The 19,072-nt window shown below is 38.6% G+C and overlaps 2 protein-coding genes and 1 long non-coding RNA gene across 9 annotated transcripts in view; 2 read left to right on the forward strand and 1 right to left on the reverse strand.

Moving 5' to 3' along the window:
• Nucleotides 1–3,083, reverse strand: part of PHKB (phosphorylase kinase regulatory subunit beta) — a 215,074-nt gene extending 211,991 nt beyond the window's left edge. For 3 of the 5 annotated variants that reach the window (XM_025448119.3, XM_025448120.3, XM_049098251.1), the window contains exons 1-2: nucleotides 2,951–3,083; nucleotides 537–649 (exon numbers count right to left, since the gene is read on the reverse strand). In XM_025448119.3, the coding sequence (XP_025303904.1) occupies nucleotides 537–591 (55 nt within the window). In that variant the 5' untranslated portion in view covers nucleotides 592–649; nucleotides 2,951–3,083. Of the gene's footprint in view, nucleotides 1–239; nucleotides 259–536; nucleotides 650–1,307; nucleotides 1,587–2,950 lie in introns of those variants that run through there. The other 2 variants (XM_035713913.2, XM_049098249.1) reach the window with 2 other exon arrangements.
• ITFG1 (integrin alpha FG-GAP repeat containing 1) overlaps nucleotides 2,195–19,072 on the forward strand; it is a 291,396-nt gene continuing 274,518 nt past the window's right edge. Inside the window, exons 1-5 of one of the 3 annotated variants that reach the window (XM_025448125.3) lie at nucleotides 2,195–2,346; nucleotides 5,211–5,283; nucleotides 10,459–10,604; nucleotides 11,027–11,084; nucleotides 12,302–12,376. In XM_025448125.3, the coding sequence (XP_025303910.1) occupies nucleotides 10,517–10,604; nucleotides 11,027–11,084; nucleotides 12,302–12,376 (221 nt within the window). In that variant the 5' untranslated portion in view covers nucleotides 2,195–2,346; nucleotides 5,211–5,283; nucleotides 10,459–10,516. Of the gene's footprint in view, nucleotides 2,347–2,547; nucleotides 2,683–3,154; nucleotides 3,543–5,210; nucleotides 5,284–10,458; nucleotides 10,605–11,026; nucleotides 11,085–12,301; nucleotides 12,377–19,072 lie in introns of those variants that run through there. The other 2 variants (XM_025448124.3, XM_025448123.3) reach the window with 2 other exon arrangements.
• LOC125753178 (uncharacterized) lies at nucleotides 12,394–18,483 on the forward strand. The gene is made up of 2 exons (XR_007404345.1): nucleotides 12,394–16,886; nucleotides 18,346–18,483. It is a non-coding gene; the product is annotated as an uncharacterized LOC125753178 (long non-coding RNA).

The raw sequence follows: 19,072 nt of genomic DNA on the forward strand, positions 1-19,072 counted from the left end.
GCCCCGCATCAGGCTCCATGCTGAACATGGAAGCTGCTTAAAATTCTCTCTCTCTCTCTCTCTCTCTCTCTCTCTCTCCGCCCCTCCTCCCATCTCTCCCTCTTAAAAAAAGAAAAACCTACTTTGCAGGTAGTTGATGGCAAGGAAATGATTCTAACACTAACCAAGAATTTCTCATTTATAGAAGTTATTTCCATTATGCAAGGAGATGATAGTCACTTAAGAAGCTTTATAGGTACCCATTTTACAATTGAGGCTCCCAGGCACTGTGGCTCCTAGGCTCAGGTCACACAGAGCTGGTATAAGGACGGGATCTCCATTCTTACCCTTCTCATGCCTTAAAAAACACCACCACAGGCCACACTCAACATACAGTAAGTAAAAAGTTGAACCTAACAACAGCAGAAAAGATACTAAGGCTTGGGTCCACCAAAGAAGAAATTTTTTAAAAATTATACCAACATGGTTGACATCAATCTTCAGAAACAAAGGTATTTAAAATTACCAAGTGACCCGTTTGGGGTCTACACACTTACCAGACCTTAAGAAAGCTGGAGGAGAAGAGATGACGGCATCAGGTGAGCTGGCCATTTCAAATTGTTGACTCTAATCATAAGTGTCGCAGGCTAAACTACAGCAATTTTCAAAACTGTTTAGTGAAGGTTAGAAGCAATCAGCGTTAGATTAATTGAAAGCAGTGTGAGTGGTTATTAACATGATGCAGTGTGCAACAAAGGCAATAATTGAGGTTCATTATAATTTTATTTTCTTTTTAATGACTTGAAAATCTGATTTTCTTTGCTTTGATAAATTACATTTGCTTATATGGATGAGGCAGGAAATATATAATATCTACTTATTAAACATTACATAAGTGTAACATACTCTATTGAGCAATGAAGTGATTATGTGACTATGTAACAATGCTCAGAACTTTGCAGTGGTATCTATCTCAGAATCAGGTTAGCCCAAGTTTTAAACTAAGCTCAGTTTATACGTTATTCTAAAAGACACAGGAATCAATGATTATTTTTAATGACACAGGAAATCAATGATTCATTCAATAAACTTAGTAACACCTTACAGAGTTAGAACCTGAAACCTAAACTAATTTGGAGGAATGACTTCAAATGGTAACTCTTTTACTACGATGATATATACAGTAACATCCAACATATATACTATGCACTTAACTACCTTGCACATGAAACTGGACTTAACTGACTGCATTCAACAAAAGTTAAATACAATCAGGCTTCCCCCCCCCCCCCCACCTAAGAAAGAGAAAGTAGGTCTTCAAAGCTTACTGTTAAGACATGCAATTCAGAGAAAATAAAGACTGGAGAATAAACCCTGTATGCTTATTAAGAGAAAAGAGAAATGCTGTAATATAGACGTTGAAGGCAGAGCTCAGTTCCCTGTAAGAAAACTCACGTTACTCTCTTTGACCAGATTATTAGCAATCCAATTAACACTTTTTATAGCCCAGGTAGACACATTGTTAGTCAATATTTCAATATGACACAAAAATTTTAAGTAGCGTGAAGCAAAAATATATGTGATTACTCCAAGGAACTATACTGACTCTGAAATGTACTAAGGACTTACTTGTCAAAAAATTTCTCATACTTTTGGGGTAGTTTTGCTATAACCTAAGTAAATAGCGCAGAACTTTTAGGTCTAAATAAGGTCTAAATATAATAAGGTCTAAAATAAGGTCTAAAACATAATGAAATCAGCAAACAAAGACTGAATGAATGTCTCCTGTAGGATTTATGAAATTAGATGCTTTCTTTAAATAAATTTTTAAGAAAAGAAAAAAGGCAAACTACACCACAGACAACTAAGAACTTCACAAACTGGAAAAACCCCAAACATAATGGGGTATATTAGCTGAGAAAACAAAACAAAACAAACAAACAAACAAAAAAACAAAAGCCCTCCCAATATCAAGGCAAAGGCAGAACTGATGTTCCCAGGGCTATGCCTTTCCTCGTCCAACATCAGCATCTCTCAACATTGACACATAGTAACGTCAATCCTTTAAAAGGGGGGAGATTCTTAAGGGAACACTTGTCGTTCCACCCGTCCTTCCTGTTTTAGAGGCACACTTTTCGCTCACGATTCTATCCAGCCAACCAGAAATAAGGGAAGTTTCCATTCCATCTAGAGGAGTGGTGAGCCACGAGCGCTAACTTCCAAGTCGTGACTCTGCAGTTAGGACGAGTCAGTGGAGGGGCCGGCCTCCAGCGGTGCTAACCGCCTGCGCAGCCGCGGCTCCGGGCCTCCGCGGCTCTGGATCTGGGACGCACAAGAGGGATCCGAATCCTGGGGCCACCTGCCCAGGTGAACAAGCCCACTTCCTTCTGGGCCCTGAGCATGCTCGAGGGACACCCCCCCCCCCCACTCCACCCCACCCCGCCACCTGCACAGCCTCAGGCCCTGTCCTCCCTCAGCTTGTGACACGGAGACAACCGGCTGTGGCTCAGAACTCGCCGAGAACGTAAAAGGGAGATACGGAACAGGGCAACGCTTTCCCGCTGCCAGTTCTCTAGGACCATGTCATAGTCCCATCCTAAGAATGAAGCTATTTGACTTTTGAGGGAGGACGCAGTCTCCGCGGACCCTGGCAGCCGCCTCATTTCTCCAGGCGTAGCCGACACCACCACCTAACTTTCCAAGGTGGGGGCGGGGGCCGGGAACACAGACGAAATAGCACTGGGGGGAATACACATGTATGTAGTAAAGTTGGGGCCACCGCCCACTGGTGGAGGTCGAGGTAGACCAGGGGAGGAAGGCCAGGGCCGCCTTCTGCTTTCCAAGGGGAAACACGCGGGCACAAGTTCAACTCCAGCACCCCCCCCCCCCGCCCAGACTCCCGCCCAAGGCGCTAGAGGGGGTGCACCACCCGGGTGCCGGGGGGAGGGGGTGGCGCTCCAGCCAGCCAAACCTGAGCGCTTGGCCCGGGCTCTCCGCTCCAACACCTTCCAGTTCACTTCAGCCATGAGCCCCGCCGCCCCCACCACCGCGCTCGGGCCGTCTAGGCCACCGCCCCCAGGGCCGCTTGTCAGCTCCGCCCGGCAGGCCCCGCCCCCCCCGCGCGACACTGTCGGGAGGCGCGCCGGCCGGAAGTGAGCGCAAGGGCGGTCTTCAACCCAGCTCCGCGGCCTCCGAGGCGTCAGAGGGGTAGCCCTAGGAGAGAGTGAGATACGGACCGGCGGCGACAGCCACGAGCGTCGGGGCTGTGCGCCTTCTCTCTCGGCCGGCCGCACGGTGCTTTCCGGCTGCCGTCAAGCGCGGCAGTGGGCCGGCGGGCGGGGGCCGAGGGGCTGCCATGGCGGCGGCGGGCCGGCTGCCTAGCTCCTGGGCGCTGCTGGCGCCGCTGCTCGCGGGGCTCGCGCTGCTGGGAGTCGGGCCGGTCCCGGTGCGGGCGCTGCACAACGTCACGGCCGAGCTCTTTGGGGCCGAGGCCTGGGGCACCCTGGCGGCCTTCGGAGACCTCAACTCCGACAAGCAGACGGACCTCTTCGTGCTGCGGGAAAGTCAGTGCTTGCCCGGCCCTCCCTCTGTCCGCTGTCCCTGTGCCCCTCCCGGTGTCCCCACACCCCTCGCCCGGATGGCCGGTCCTCCTGCATTTCCCAGCCCTTCTCTCCCAACCCTGTCTCTCCCTTTATCTCCAGCATCCTTTGCAGCTTGCCCGTTTTCTCCATCTTCTCCAGCCCCGGGTGCTGGCCCGGCCACCCACACAGTTTGATCTTCCACCAAAGCCCTGGAAACACCCCACATTTTTTTGTTGTTACTAAAAAGCCTGCGGCCTTCACCCACGTACCCTCTCCTCCCCCATGGAATCACCTGCCTTCCAAAGTCCTTCCTAATTCCAAAGACTTTGTAGCTTGCTTCTGTACCCTCCCAAAGCCCCTTTATTCCTTTCTGCTTTACTTCCTTCAATCTTCCTTATCCTGTAATGAACTGGAAAAGATTTCAGCTTGACAATTTCTTCTCGTACCTACCTTCTCATTTGCCTCACTCACCCGCCCCTCCCTTTGTCAGGTCCCAGCTTTCTTTGAAGCTACTGTGCCCTGCCCCCCACCCCATGCCCTGAACAGTCCACAGCCCACACGAGCATTTTGCAGGGACCATGGATAAACCCAGTGTCTCCTTGGGAAAGGATTCTCAAACTGCAGATTCTTCTCCCTGCTGAGCTGTCTATTTTGTGCACCTGACCTTTTCCTCACTTCGGTCACCACCCTAGTCTTCCAAATCTCTGCTCTCCTTGTCAACTTGAGGTTCTTAGGAGTTATTTGCTTTAACCATCACTAAACAAACTGTATTGTCAACCTTGATGCTAACAATGGGTAATAAAGGATCTTAGCATTTTGAGCACCCACAAACTTGGGTAGATGAAAGCCACTAAGGAAGAAAGTGAAGCAGGTTTATACAGAGCTTCACAGGATCTTGGTCCAGGTGGCTCTGGACTCTGGATAGTTTTCCTATCTTTTTTATGACTATGTATTTATTGCAAGAAGGGTGCATCCTGCCAAACCAGTAGCTACTCCATCCAAACTGGATACAGAGACTCTCCTCTTAACTCTAAAGATGATTTGGGTTTAAGTAAACAATTTCAAAAGTCTGTTGCAATGAGTTCTCATGAATGCAGCCAGTGAGTCCTAATGCTTCAACTTGGGAGATGGTTCCATAGGAGCCACAAGAGGAGGGTCTTGGAGGATTCGACTTTTTCATAAATATGTAATCATATCCTTGTTACCAGTCAGATACCTACAGTAAGAGTTCCTTTTTCCTGGTGCCATGCATCTGTGTGATAAACTAAAAAAACCTTGAAGAGATCATGTTGTTAGGTTTGGGGAGACAAGGCTTGACATAGACTATAGTTAAAAGGCACGTTCTTTATATGGTTCTTTTAAGTCACCTAATCTGATTCCTGGCAAAAGCCATTGGCCTCAGTTTGTTTTGGCCAACTGCATTTTCAGTGTTCATCCTTCCTGTTTCTGTATCACTTAACACTGAATTTGTGATACACTGTTAGGTATCCCCATTCATTCAGACAAGTAGGACTCACTGTGAGAGGGAAGAGGAACTGGAGTAAAATAAAAGTTCTTTTGTTAAGAGTAGTACCCAGAACGCTTTTTGTAACCCCTGATTGGAAGCTATTTGGAAATAATTCTCTAATAATGTATATTCGCTTTTTTTAGGAAATGATTTAATCGTCTTTTTGGCAGACCAGAACGCACCCTATTTTAAACCCAAAGTAAAAGTATCCTTGAAGTAAGTACAAGTGTATCTGTTCCTGTAAAAACAATCATTATTGTAATGATTGATATGCAATACCTAGTTGGATTGTCTTTCAAATCAACTTTACTCAACTTTGTTGACACGAAACCACTGGTTATAAGGTGTCAGTAGCAAGTAATTAGGAAAAATAATAAATATACCAAAGTTTAAAAATTATTTACTTTTTAAAAAAATGAATAAATTTGAGTAAATCAGGTCTGTTCTCCATAAACACCTTTCATTCTCTTGCAATCTAGTATCCCTTCTTGAATGTGTTGAGGACTGTCACTCATTCTGAGTGTGCATGTGGGAGCACCAAGCTCAGCAGGTCAACCATGTGTTGAGGGGGTGGGTGGGCTTCATTTGCACTGGGAAAAGGTCAGTGACCTCTTCTAATTTTTGTTTGACGGGTAAGTGCTGGGTTTTTTAAGGTTTATTTTAAAGGAATTTAAATCAAACATTTGTAAATGTTCAAATAGTAGTTCTTATTTTTCTTTTATATGACCAGCACTGTCTGAAACTCAGTGATCATCATCAATAGTGAACCAGCAGAGTTTTGAAACATCAAAAAACAAGGTTTCATTGCTGGATGGTTCAAGGAAGAAGAAATGAGTTAGTGCAGACTAAAGTGGAAGCTTCTAGAAAGTTATAGGATTTCAGTGACCTTCAGTAAAATATAGGTGAGGGCTTTCAGATTTGAGAACACAGCGTTAACAGGAGTGACAGTAAGCATGTTGTGAAGAGGAGGTGGAAAGATTTACCTAACAGACATGGATGATATACTTGGAGAGTTATGGACCAAGAAGATGAGATCAGGGCAGACTAGGAACCTTCATAAATACCACAGTTTGAACTCAATCCCATGAAAAGTGGGGAATCTCTATAGGTTCTTGTTTAAAGGAGAGCTGAAGAAAATGATATTTTAGGTTGATTTTCTTAGCCATGTACAGGATGCATTGATTTGTAGAAAGACCAGAAATTACTTGGGAAATGGTTTAAAAAAATATTTAAGTCCCTTTCTGGGCTAATGACTACTCAGACTCTACAATAGTTAAACTCAGACATACGTTAAAAAAAAAAAAAAATTGGACTTAAGTTAGAACATCGAGAGGAAAGCTTTAAATGGACAAACAGGAACTTATCCCTCTTTAGAAATTTCCTAGTACTGGATGTCTAGTATGCATGCATGGAGTGGGCAGAGAACATGAGTTGATAAATATTATATACAAGAAATGACCTGCCTAGAAGTAATTTTTCTTGGAAAGAAATGTTTGAACAAATTTCAGTTTGAACAAAGAACTAGAGTTCCACCCAATTTGTTTCATTTTCTGGTTTTGATTAATGCAGTGTTGTTTGATATACTATTAAAATTTAGACTTGTTTTTATTTTGTTTAGAATATTTTTCAAAGGAAAAATAACTCTTCTTCACTCTTTTCTTCCCCCACTTCCCTGTTCTTCTCTCACATACAACCACTTTTAGAACCTTCAGTTATTTTGTCTGCTGTTTATTTCCATGTTTTAAAATAAGCATTTACAGTGTAATTTCTTGAGTAATTATCTTCCTCTCTTGGATTTTTGTTAGCATAGATGAGGGTTTGCCATCTTTAATTTATCTCTATCATATCATATTTTTAGTTAAATCAGTAAATATTATTTACATTTTGACCATGTAGATTCAGTGCACTTCAGAACAAACTAGTACATAGTAATTTCATTTCTGTAGAGTTTTTCCTCCTAGAATATATGGATGCTTTTTAAAAAATCAGTTATGTAGCTTTCTGTGTGTATATCCTTAATTTCTTGGTAGATGTTCCATCATACTGGCCAGATACTTATTGTACACTTTAATTTTCCCCATTGAGTCCTCTACACTTCTTTTTTTTTTTTTTAAAGATGTTATTATTTATTTATTTATTCATGAGAGATACAGAGAGAAAGGCAGAAACATAGGCAGAGGAAGAAGTAGGCTCCCCGAGAGGAGCCTGATGTGGGACTTGACCCTAGGACCTGGGGATCATGCCATGAGCCAAAGGCAAACGCTCAACCACTGAGCCACCCAGGTATCCCTAGTCCTCTACATTTGTAACCAATCTGGATTCATTCTCTATGCCTTCTGCAAGGTTAGTATTTGGGGACTTTGTTGTTCTTTCTTGGATCCTGTGCCATTTTATTAGCTGCTTCACTTACTTTGCTGAAGTACATCCTTCAGGAAATTCCTGAGAAAGAGTATATGCTATGTCCTTCCATGTCCAAATTTATTTTTTTTTTACTTTTAATACTTTGGTTGGCCTATAGTCTTGTGACATCAAAGTAGAGGGCCCCTTCAAACTGCAGGCTTCTATCCGTGGAGGCTTTTTAAAAGGTTTTTTTCTTTAGTGATTTTTTTTTTTATTCTCTTAGGAATTCTTATCATTTAGTTATTGGAATGCCTGGGTACACCCTTTATCTCTTATATTTGTGTTTTTGTCATTTCTTTTTTTTTTTTTTAATTTTATTTATTTATGATAGTCACAGAGAGAGAGAGAGAGGCAGAGACACAGGCAGAGGGAGAAGCAGGCTCCATGCACTCCATGCACCGGAAGCCTGATGTGGGATTCGATCCCGGGTCTCCAGGATCGCGCCCTGGGCCAAAGGCAGGCGCCAAACTGCTGCGCCACCCAGGGATCCCTGTTTTTGTCATTTCACTTTGTTTTCCTTTCCAGGGGATTTTCTCTATTTGAAGCCTCTATTGAATTTTTTGTTAGCTGTGATATTTTTTTTTAAGATTTTATTTATGTATTCGTGAGAGACAGAGAGAGGCAGAGAAATAGGCAGAAGGAGAAGCAGGCTCCCTACAGGAGCCTGATACAGGACTCAATCCCAGGACCCTGGGATCGCAACTTGAGCCGAAGGCAGATGTCTGCTCAACTACTGAGTACCTGTGTGCCCCAGCTGTCATATTTTTTATCTCCAAGAAGTTTTCTTTGTTCTATTATTATTTTCTCTTAGGAAATTATTATTTTCTATTTTTGTTTTATGGAACTACTTTCTTATGTCTTCAAGTGTAGTTTTGAAGTTTCATTGTTCCCCTTATTATCTCTTTTCCTCAGATCCCTTACTGCTATTTATTTTGGCTCTCTTTAATAGTCATAGTTTTCTTCAAAAAGCAGGGGTATCATATTTAAGAATATGGCACTAGAGAGCTAATTGGAAACTCTGACTTTGCATGGTGGGACTATCTCCTGTCCGCTGCCCTGCATGTATGTTCCTGGCTGACTGGCATCCAGAAATAGGGTAGAGCTGAGGGCAAGGGTCAAAATGTTACTTCTGTATATTTTCCATTAACTCCGTTTTTTAACTTAAGTCTAAAACCTTACCCTCTGCTTGTATCTTAAATCCCTAATGCCTGATTAATAAACTGCATAGTTCTTTCCTTGCTGAGAAAGAGGGACATGGGACCATCACTCACAAAACAGATTTTCACTTAAACCTGTTTTCAGCCTTCTGCCTCACCTCTTGTCCTTCACAATTTCTGATGACTACAAATTCTGAGCCTCTTGGGTATTCTTCTGGGCAAAAAACTTTCCTTGTTAAGCCTTTTTCTTTAGACATTCTAGCTTATAGCCAGTTGCTTTGCCCTCATAAATCAGTTAGCAGTCCCTCCCTTCCATTCCCTATCTCCCTTCATGATCTCTGTTTTTGAGAGTTAGGTTTAAAAAAAATTTTTTCATTCTGTATCATGTTAGTGGGTTCTTTGAGAGAAGAAAAAATAAATGCATGTCAATATGGTATCTTTAAACATTCTACTTAACGTTTACAACCATAAAGAAGCTGGGCATTTGTGGCAATTAGGTTAAATTTGCACCTAATCCTTTTGTAATATATTCCCATTTATTCCAGAGTACTTTTCCCCCCAAAATTGTGAATTTATTTACACAGTAAATAAATAAGTAGATGTGGTATATGTTACTGGGTATGCACCTCTACCCACATGCACATGAGGAAGTCTCCACAATTAGATAGAGTTGGCTACATAGTAGCATATATAGCTGTTATATGATCATTTCTAAAGACCAGGTATTTTTCATGGAAAAGTTAAAGTATTATTGGAATTATTTGAGGAAACTGGCATTACCAAAATGACTTTATCATAATGAAGATCAATTTTAAAGGCTAACACAATTTGAACTTCAGCTATTCCACTTAACTAGCTACTAGCTAGGTAGCTGGTTAGTTATTAGCTTTTAGCTTTAGCTGTTTAATCACTCCAAACCTCAGTTTCTTGGTCAGTTCAATGAGAATGATAATACCTATGATGTGATGAACTACCAGTTAATAGTTGTTAAGCATTGATGTAACATGTGGAACATAGTAGGTAGATGCATTATGATAAAACTATTGTTTTTATTCACACTGCTTAACCTTGCTTAACCTTTTCAGTATTTTTCTCATTTCCACCTTAAACCCGTTGTATATATTTTTCTTGATGCTATTTATAAAACAATTATAGTCTTTTGGAAAATTTGTTGTCTTGCTATTGCTCTAAGTGGAATTAAATATAGATTGAACTTAAGGCCTATTTTTTTGATTGGGTCATTCAGACATTATGACAAGACATGTTTTAAGTTTTCAATGTTAATATAATTTCAGAATTATTTCATTATTAAAATATAAAATTAGGTATGTATGTTTTGATAGTGTATTACCAGGATTGGTAAAAAAAACTTACCTACCATTGTAAATCTTGAGTATTTTTCAGAAATCAAATGATTACTTAATCTTCACATCTACATTAAAATCCAAAATTAAATATTTCACAAATAATACCTTTGACGACAGTGATAATCTTTGCTGCCTTAATTGATTATAAGCTTGCATTTCTTATAAATCAGACAAATGCATTGGTATCCTTGACAAAAGAATTAAAGAATTAAATACAAGGGCTATAAGCCAGCGTAAGAACATAAAACTACTTTCTTTTGAAATATTTCAGATTTGTCTTATTTCTTAAGACAAAATCCTGAATTGTTTTATAGACCAAAGAATACTACATACATGAAGGATGATAAATTAAGAGAATGAAATGAATTAGTTCTGTGATTTTAAATTTCTTTTTGAAAATATTTGTGTTTAGTACAAATACAGAAGTGTCCTATTATAGCTTGACTAGATACCTGTGTTTCTTTTAGGAATCACAGTGCATTAATAACAAGTGTAGTCCCAGGGGATTATGATGGAGATTCACAAATGGATGTCCTTCTGACGTATTTTCCAAAAAATCATGCCAACAGTGATTTGGGAGCTGTTATCTTCTGGGGACAAAATCAAACATTAGGTAAATTTGTTTTAAGAGTTTTTAATACTTATCATTGGATATTAAAGGAAAAAATAAACCTGTTATTGCTAGATAAATATAAGCATTTCATGTATTTAAGCATGGACATTTTAGAGTCAGGTGGTTTTGTGCATATTGTCAACTGCTCTAGTGCTAAATTATATTTAAAGAAGACTCACCTAAGAGATTTTTAGAATGAAGCCTCTAAATAAAGTTATTATAATGATGGTCTTAACTATATAATAAACACCAGTATTTTGTGCTGATGTCTATTTAAGTTAGATTTACAGTGTCTTGTTAATAGTAGTAGTTGGAATTAATTATAGATGAATCTTGAAAAGAATAAAGATATCTTACCCCAAGTGTAGATATCAAAAGTAATATAAAGTGCCTGCTGACTTATATATTTTCTTTCTATACAGATCCTAACAATATGACCATACTCAATAGGACTTTTCAAGATGAACCACTAATTATGGAGTAAGTATGTGCTTGTTTCCCTTTGAATGAATTTAAACTTAACAACATAAGGTTTCTCATATCAAAGACTATTTTGTGAAGTAGCATTGACACTAAATTCATTCGCCCTTTGACACTGACAGAGGCTTATACCCTTGATTATATGGTATTTATTTGCCATGATAGAAAAGGAAAGTGAAATTCAATATTTTGGAAAGAGGAAGAAATTTGTGTTTTTGTTTCTGCTTCGATAGCTTTGAATGTGTCCATAATGGATCTAGGTTAATGGTAGCCATGTCAGTTTTCAAATAATTAAGGTAACTATTTCAGGGTAAAACTATTGGTGTTTAATGGACAGATATGAATGGTATGAGATTTCCTCCAGAGATTTAGAAAGATGTCTATATTAAGGAGAAACTTACTTTTTTTAAAGCTCTTCTTTAGTGTTATTTATTTTTCAAAATAGACCCAAGTGCAATCCAAATTCCTGTCAGGAATTTTGGTAGTCATGTAGAGATCATTTGGGGATTATAAGCAATGTACAGACTTTTTCTTGTTTCCATTACTGCCTTTCGTATAATTATTAAAAACAGTCATGTATCAGTAGGTCAGTGAACATTAGAAGTCTGAACTATAAACCTGTATATTAATCATCTTAAGGGCCTTCAGTTTGATTTCTTTCATAGTTGTGTATTTTTCATTGTTGTTGCAATATTTAATGGCCAGTACGAATTTTTACACCAACTGGGGATTACTTTTGTGGGTTATTTCTCCTAAGTCCATCTAACTACATAAGTTAGGTCTGAAATAAGTGCTGTCTTCTTGCCAGGGATGGTTAAGGTTATGCAGAAACTACAGACAACCCTAAAATTTCACAACGAAAGTTCATTTCTTGCTTACATGCGTGTCCAGTGTGGGTCAGTGGTAGGCTAAGCTCTGTGCCATCACTTAGAGGCCAGCCACATCATCTGTGGAGCAGGACCATCTGAAACACATGCTCTTTTCATGGCCACCACAAGCTTAAAGAGGGCTGGAGGGTCCAGTAATAAATAATAATAAACCCTTTGGCCTAGAAGTGACACATGTCTGACACTTGGGCTGACATTTTGTTGACTACAGCAGAAACTGGTGAGCATTGTGATGGCAACTACACCTCCCAAAGGTTATTTTCCTTTTAAAGCTAGAACATGACAGTTTTATGAAACAGCTACTTAATGTTTTTAATGTTTTCCTTTCAGCTTCAATGGTGATTTAATTCCTGATGTATTTGGTATTACAAATGAATCCAACCAGCCACAGATACTGTTGGGAGGGTAAGTAAATATGATTATAACTATGTCATTAATTGTACTTATTGCTGCTACAAGATCTGTGTGTCTATGTGAATTGATTACTTTAACCATTAGGAAAAAACCCAGCTTACTGAAAATCCTTGCTCTTAAAGATTTTTAAATGGGCATTTGGTTGACACAGAAGCTTTCTCAAATAGTTTGGGATTTGATCTGCAACTGCTCTCTAGGAAGAACCATCTTAATCCATTTATCCCTCTGGAAATTAGAAATACAGACTTTACAAGTGCCCATTTGAATTTGGTTCATTAGATGTTTTTTAGGAAAGATTTAACTTAAATAGAGTGGATAACTGCAGTCTTGAATGAGTTCTCCACCTTAGTCATGTTAGCTCTGAGGCTTTTACTGATAAGCCCGTTCCTTCTCCCTTTTATTTGTTCAGAGAGCAATCAGTAATTGCTTGAGAATGTAAACACGCCTTCTCTGGGCTCTGGAAACTTTTCTGCATGTACTTTATGCTTGACCAGTATGTGCTAAAATTCTCTTACCATCCATTTGTGCCATGTTTCAAAAATCTATTTGGAATCTTGTGTTCAATGATATAGTTTCTCTAGACTTAAATAGAACTGGCCTCCTAATATTTATAGGACAATACTTTTCATGAGATACCTTTAGCTTGGTTAATTTATTCTTTGTCTGATAAGGCAAAAATTTAGCTCAACATTGGGCTCCTGGGTGGCTCAGTTGGTTAAGTGTCCAGTTCCTGATTTCAGTGAGGTCATGATCTTGTGAGTTATGGGATCAAGACCCATATCAGGCTCTGCGCTCAGCAGGGACTTTGGTGGAAATTCTCCCTCTCCCTCTCCCTCTGCCCCTCCTCCCACCTGCATGTGTGCGAGCACACTCTGCTTCTCTCGCTCACTCTCCCTTTCTCTCTTGCTCTCAAATAAATAAGTATTAAAAAATATGTAGTACAGAATGAATTTACTTGTTTGACTTTCCAGCAAGTGCGAAGAAGTACCTTTATTAATCTGTCTTCTCCAGGTGTTTGAAAATCTAATGGATTTCCTTTCTGTGTTTTGGAAAAGTCATATATTTTTATATTTACCTTTTGAAATGTGATTTACAGCCCATAGATGAATAAATTGTCTAAGGTATTATGAGAAGACACTGTCACATTTCCTATCACTTTTTCTGAAGGTTTTCAATAAATAATATGGATGTTTTGATACTAGTGATAGTGATCTTTGAGGGACTTAACTATGAATCTTGAATGAGAAACTTGTGGGGTTTTTTCCCCAATGTTTGAAAAATACCTGGAAAGAGAGCCCTGCTCTAGAGACCAATTAGATGGAGATCTTGCTTTGCCTTTGTAGCCCTCCAGGGAACTGAGTGTGGGTGGGGTTGGAGGGGAAGGCACAGTTCATTCCTGCCACTGCCAAGTTCTGCTTATTTGCCTTGGGCTGGGACTACTCAGGAAACTGTCTTTTTGTTTCTTTTCTACATATCGGGGGCACCTGGCTGACTCATTTGGAAGAAGCAACTCTTGATCTTGCAGGGCATGAGTTCAAGTACCATGTTAGGTGTAGAGATTATTTAAATAAATAAGAAGTTGCGGTGCTTAGTAGCTCAGTCAGTTGAGCAGCTGATTCTTGATTTCTGCTTAGGTCATAATCTCAGGCTCACTGGGTCATGGGGTTAAGCTCATGCTGAGCAGGGCATGGATGTGAGATTCTCCTTCTGCCTCTCCCTCTGTACCACCCCCCACCTCATGTTCACCTGCACATGTGCCCACACACGCTCTCTCTCTCACTCTCTCAAATAATCCTTTTAAAAAATCAAAAATAAATAGGTAAATGAATAAAGGCATACATATGATTGAGAACGTGATGGTGACTTCTGGCCTGCTCTATTTCACGGTAACTTCCATTTTAGCCAAAGAAATACTTGGAATAAATACCTTTCATGTAATTTGACCTTTAGAAATTAAAACTTTTGAAATAGCTATTGTTTTTAATTCAGAAAGTAAACTTTCTAATATCTTTATGGTTTTTCTACTTAATCTACAAAAAACTAGAGTATCATGTGATTGTGTCATAGGTTATTCATAATTTTGCATTAGATTTTTTTCTCTGATGCTTACTGAAAAACAGTAGCTTTAAAAACTTATTCTGGCTAGAGACATATTTTATTTTTTAGACATAATATACCAGAATATTATGTATACTGTATACCAGAGTATTCAGTATACTGGAATAGTATTCCTGGTCTTTTATTCTCATTTAAACTCATTTACAGATTAAACAATAATAACTAACCATATTATAAGTAAGAAATTTATATCCAAGATTTATTCTGATGCCAGTTTAAAAAATGAAATTATATAAATTGGCAGAAAAGAATTCCTGTCAGTAGCATCGTTGGGATAACTATAGCCTAGCGATAATTATGATTCCAGACAACAGAAAGCTGAATTTGTCTCTAAAGGAGCAAACATTAATGTGTTACTAAAATAAGAAAATAGGGCAGCCCCGGTAGCTCGGCGGTTTAGCGCCGCCTTTGGCCCAGGGCGTGATCTTGGAGACCCAGGATCAAGTCCCACATCGGGCTCCCTGCATGAAGCCTGCTTCTCCCTCTGCCTGTGTCTCTGCCTCTCTGTCTCTCTCTCTCTCCATCTCTCATGAATAAATAAATAAAATCCTTAAAAAATAAATAAATAAAATAAAATAAGAAAATATACTTAGGCTGTATCACTTTTAGAAGTTACAGATATATGTACAGGTAAATAAGTAAAAAAGCCATCAGCAATGACATTTTAGACTATTCATGTGACCTTGATTGGCAGCCCAATCGGATTTATCAAGAAACCCAACCTACCTTTTGCAACTTAAATGTGCTTTATGGTCATGGCAGACCCAAGATTATCTTAAATTTAATTAAATTTTACCAACATCTTAATTTTATGGGAAATTTGCAATGATCTTTAAATAGAGTACTGAATGCTCCCATAGGATTGTGCTGAAAAGCCCAGCTGTAACCTGGTCTAGTGCAGACCTGGAAATAGGAGATTTCCCACAAGTGAAACTAGCATGACTGATCTGGCTAGAGTAAAGATACACATACATAGTCAGTCTAAGCAGGCAATGGTAATAGGCAGAAGGATCCTTTTTAATTGATAATGTGGGGGCTATCTAACAAGGACAGGAAGGATGCTAAATCTACTTAGATGCCAGCGATAATTGAACTATATTAAATGATCAAAGGTGAGGCTTCAGTTTGTCTCAACCTGACTTTATAATGACTTGAAATAATGTAATTGTGTGCCATATTACTTAGAAATAACACCTAGCCATTAAGTATTAGAGCAGCTTTTGCAGTGATGTGAGGTTATCATTAATGAGCATTTTCTTTAAAAGGGAATTTGAAACTGATGTTGCATAAGCATTCAGAATATTTAGTATTGAAATGAAAACATTTGTACCTGTAATTTTAATCAAAGCCAAATATAACATTGGTCTGTTCAAATTTCTGTGACTCATATACTGAGTTCAAACACATTTCTGGGTCAGGCCCAAGTTGTATACTTGGGAATATTAATGTAGATGTGTCATAGATAACTGCTGCTTTTCCATGTACTTTGTTCACTTCATAAGTGATTGCATAAAAATTTTGAATGAATATTAATATCACAGAAAGCAGCCATTTTAAACTATTAGTTATAAGGATGGATATTTTTCTCCACTGCCAGCAAAAAACTGTATCTTCTATCTAAATATAGTTAGCCACTCTCAATCCAAGAGATGTAAATGCCTATTTTTCTACATAATGTCCTCTTTTCTCACTTTATACCAATGACTGATTTATTTAATCACGCTTCATTTTTACTGCTTATTTTATTGGTTTGCTGATGTATTACAGAAAATACTGCAAATATTGGTCTTAATGAAATAATGATCTGATATTCTGTCACTTAAATCTGTTGTTTAGAAAAAACACAAAAATTAATGATTTATAACACAAAAGGAACCAAATAATTATCACAGCAGCTTTTAACTTTGTAATCATTCATAATCTTAACAAAACAGGTAGCTTGAGATGATTCATATTTTCTGATATAAAAATACTAGAATTCCCCTAGCAGCCTTCTCCCCTCTCACTTTTATACACTGTTTATATTTGGAACATTGTTGTTTAAAGGAATCTATTAGAACTTGAGGAATTAATTTTTATTAGTATTTCCATAGAAACAGTGCAACAGTTTTCTAACTTTTCTATTTTCCTAAAGAAATATTCCTGTTGGAGATAAATTCTTTTGTTTTTCTATTGTTTTTTATCTAAACCTTTTTTTTTTCAAAACTAAGCCACAGAAATAGTGAAAAGCTTTAACAGATGACAAAATCGAATATGATATGATTATTTCAAATGGCATGTTACTCAGGGATCTCTAATTTGATTTTCTGGATTTCCACCAGGAACTTTTGAAGGGTCATATGATCCACATTCCCTGGTAATTGATCATACTGCTTTGTTTCAGGTATTGTCTGGCAGTATTGTTTGTAAGTGAATTTTTGTTTGTAAGTAAATGATTTAAGATGTTATCCTTAAAATTTAGTCACTTTGCCTTTAGTTAAATATTACAATTTTTAGCTATTCTTTGTAGTAATCATTTGGAAGGAGATCAGCTTTTTTAAGAAAAGCATAGTTTTATAGTTTCTGTGTAAAGAAATTTGATAGTAACATTTCATCATGAATATTGATGATTTAAAATGTCTTGGATTCAGCCTATTTCTATTAGCATATATCAAGTTTTTGTTTCCTTCTTTGAGGGTAAACTATTTTTTACTTCATTACTATTTGCATATGTACTGAAGAAAGTCTATTTTAAACGAAGCATAGTATACACTGAACTGTACATTTAAAAATGATGGAGATGGTAACTTTATATTTACTTATAAAAGTAAACATAATTGGAAAAAGAAAATCATAGAGAAGCTGTGTATACAGCACACCAAGCAAGATCAGTATATATTATTTCAATTTAAGGTAAAATGATTCAAAATAGTTTATAATAGTTTGTAATTTGGAAGATACAGGTTAAATCTCTTTCATTAGATTTCTATTACTTTTTTTTTTAATGCATTTGCTATTGAAAATGCCATACAAGTACTTGATATTTACCAGTCTGGAGGCCTAAGCTCTAAGCTGCAGTTCTTGGGTTCCACAGTGGTCCTGAGTTAGACAGTCCAGCTATGAGGGCCTGTGCTTCTCTTAAGTTGTACTTGCCTGCTCTAGGAACTAGAGCACATCTCCCAGGTATAATATTACAATGCACACTCAATGGAGGTAGGAATACTGGGACAAAATAAGGATATGGTGGAAAGAAATCTCCACATTTTCTTCTGTGAACATAAGATGTTATTTCTGTGAAGTCCTTAAGATTTATCTGCTCCATTCCACACCTTTGAGTTCTTGGAGACACCCATAGTGAGTGTATGACTCATCAGGTATCACCAGGGTAACTTTGTCCTCCAGTGATGCTTTTCTTCGCCCCTAGATCCTCCCCTAGGTTCTCCCCTAGATCTTGCTCCTCATTGTGCCCCTCCAAAAGAGGCATACAATAGAGTTGCACAATTTATCTGTGTTTTTTTAAGTGTATATATATATATTTTTTTTTTTAAGATTTTATTTTTTATTTGTGAGAGACACAGAGAGAGAAGCAGAGACATAGGCAGAGGGAGAAGCGGGCTCCTCGCAGGGACCGGAATGTGGGACTCGATCCCCAGACCCAGGATCATGCCCTGAGCCAAAGGCAGATGCTCAACCACTGAGCCACCCAGGCGTCCCTCTTTTCTGTGTTCTGAGAGGCTTAGGGTTAGATGGAGAGAGAAGAGAAGAAATAATATCTTAAATGAAGCTGGTTTTTTAATTATCTACTGAGTAACTCTGGGGCTTGGCACGTTACATTACTTGTCTTATATTTTTTCTCACAACAGATAGCTCATGTGGCTAAAGAGGCTCTCGGAAGGAGGTTGCTTAGAGAGGCTAATTGAAAGGTGAAGTGACCACTACAAGCTCGGGATTCAGAAATAAATGGTAGATCTGGGATTTGAATCCTGGTCTTCCAAATTCTACAGCCTGTACTCTTGTCTTCATTTCTGTATAGCCATTACCATTCTTGTAATCACAGAGGACCTTTGGTGGTGCTGCTACATGGCTAGCTTGGACTTCCTCATAGCATAGTGGCTACTTGCCAAAAAGGAGCTTTCTAAGAGGTGTAGGTGGAAGCTGTAGATCTCTTCCAGGCCCAATCCTGGAAGTTAAACTGCATCACTTCTGTTACACTCTGTTGATCAAAACAGATCAAAGAACTAGCTAAGACTCAAGGGAATTGGAGGATTATAAGCTCTCCCTATAGATGTGAACATGGCAGAATTGAAATGTGAAAGAGTATGTGGGATGGGAAATAATGTGGCCATCTTTGGAAACACAACACAATATATTTGTGTTTATTTACTTTACCATGAATGAAGACCTGCATAGGAATATGCAAACAGATCATTTAAGTAAATCACTTTCTATATCCTCAGGTTTCATAGGTACTCCTACCTAAAGTTGATGTGCCTGAGAATGTACCTGTTTTCACTATAATTTTCTCCTCCTTCATATGAGAATGCCATATCCCTTACCCTTCCTAAATTTTACTCATGTGTTTCCTGGAAA

Source organism: Canis lupus, chromosome 2 (genome assembly GCF_003254725.2).
Source record: "Canis lupus dingo isolate Sandy chromosome 2, ASM325472v2, whole genome shotgun sequence".
Lineage (NCBI taxonomy): Eukaryota > Metazoa > Chordata > Mammalia > Carnivora > Canidae > Canis > Canis lupus.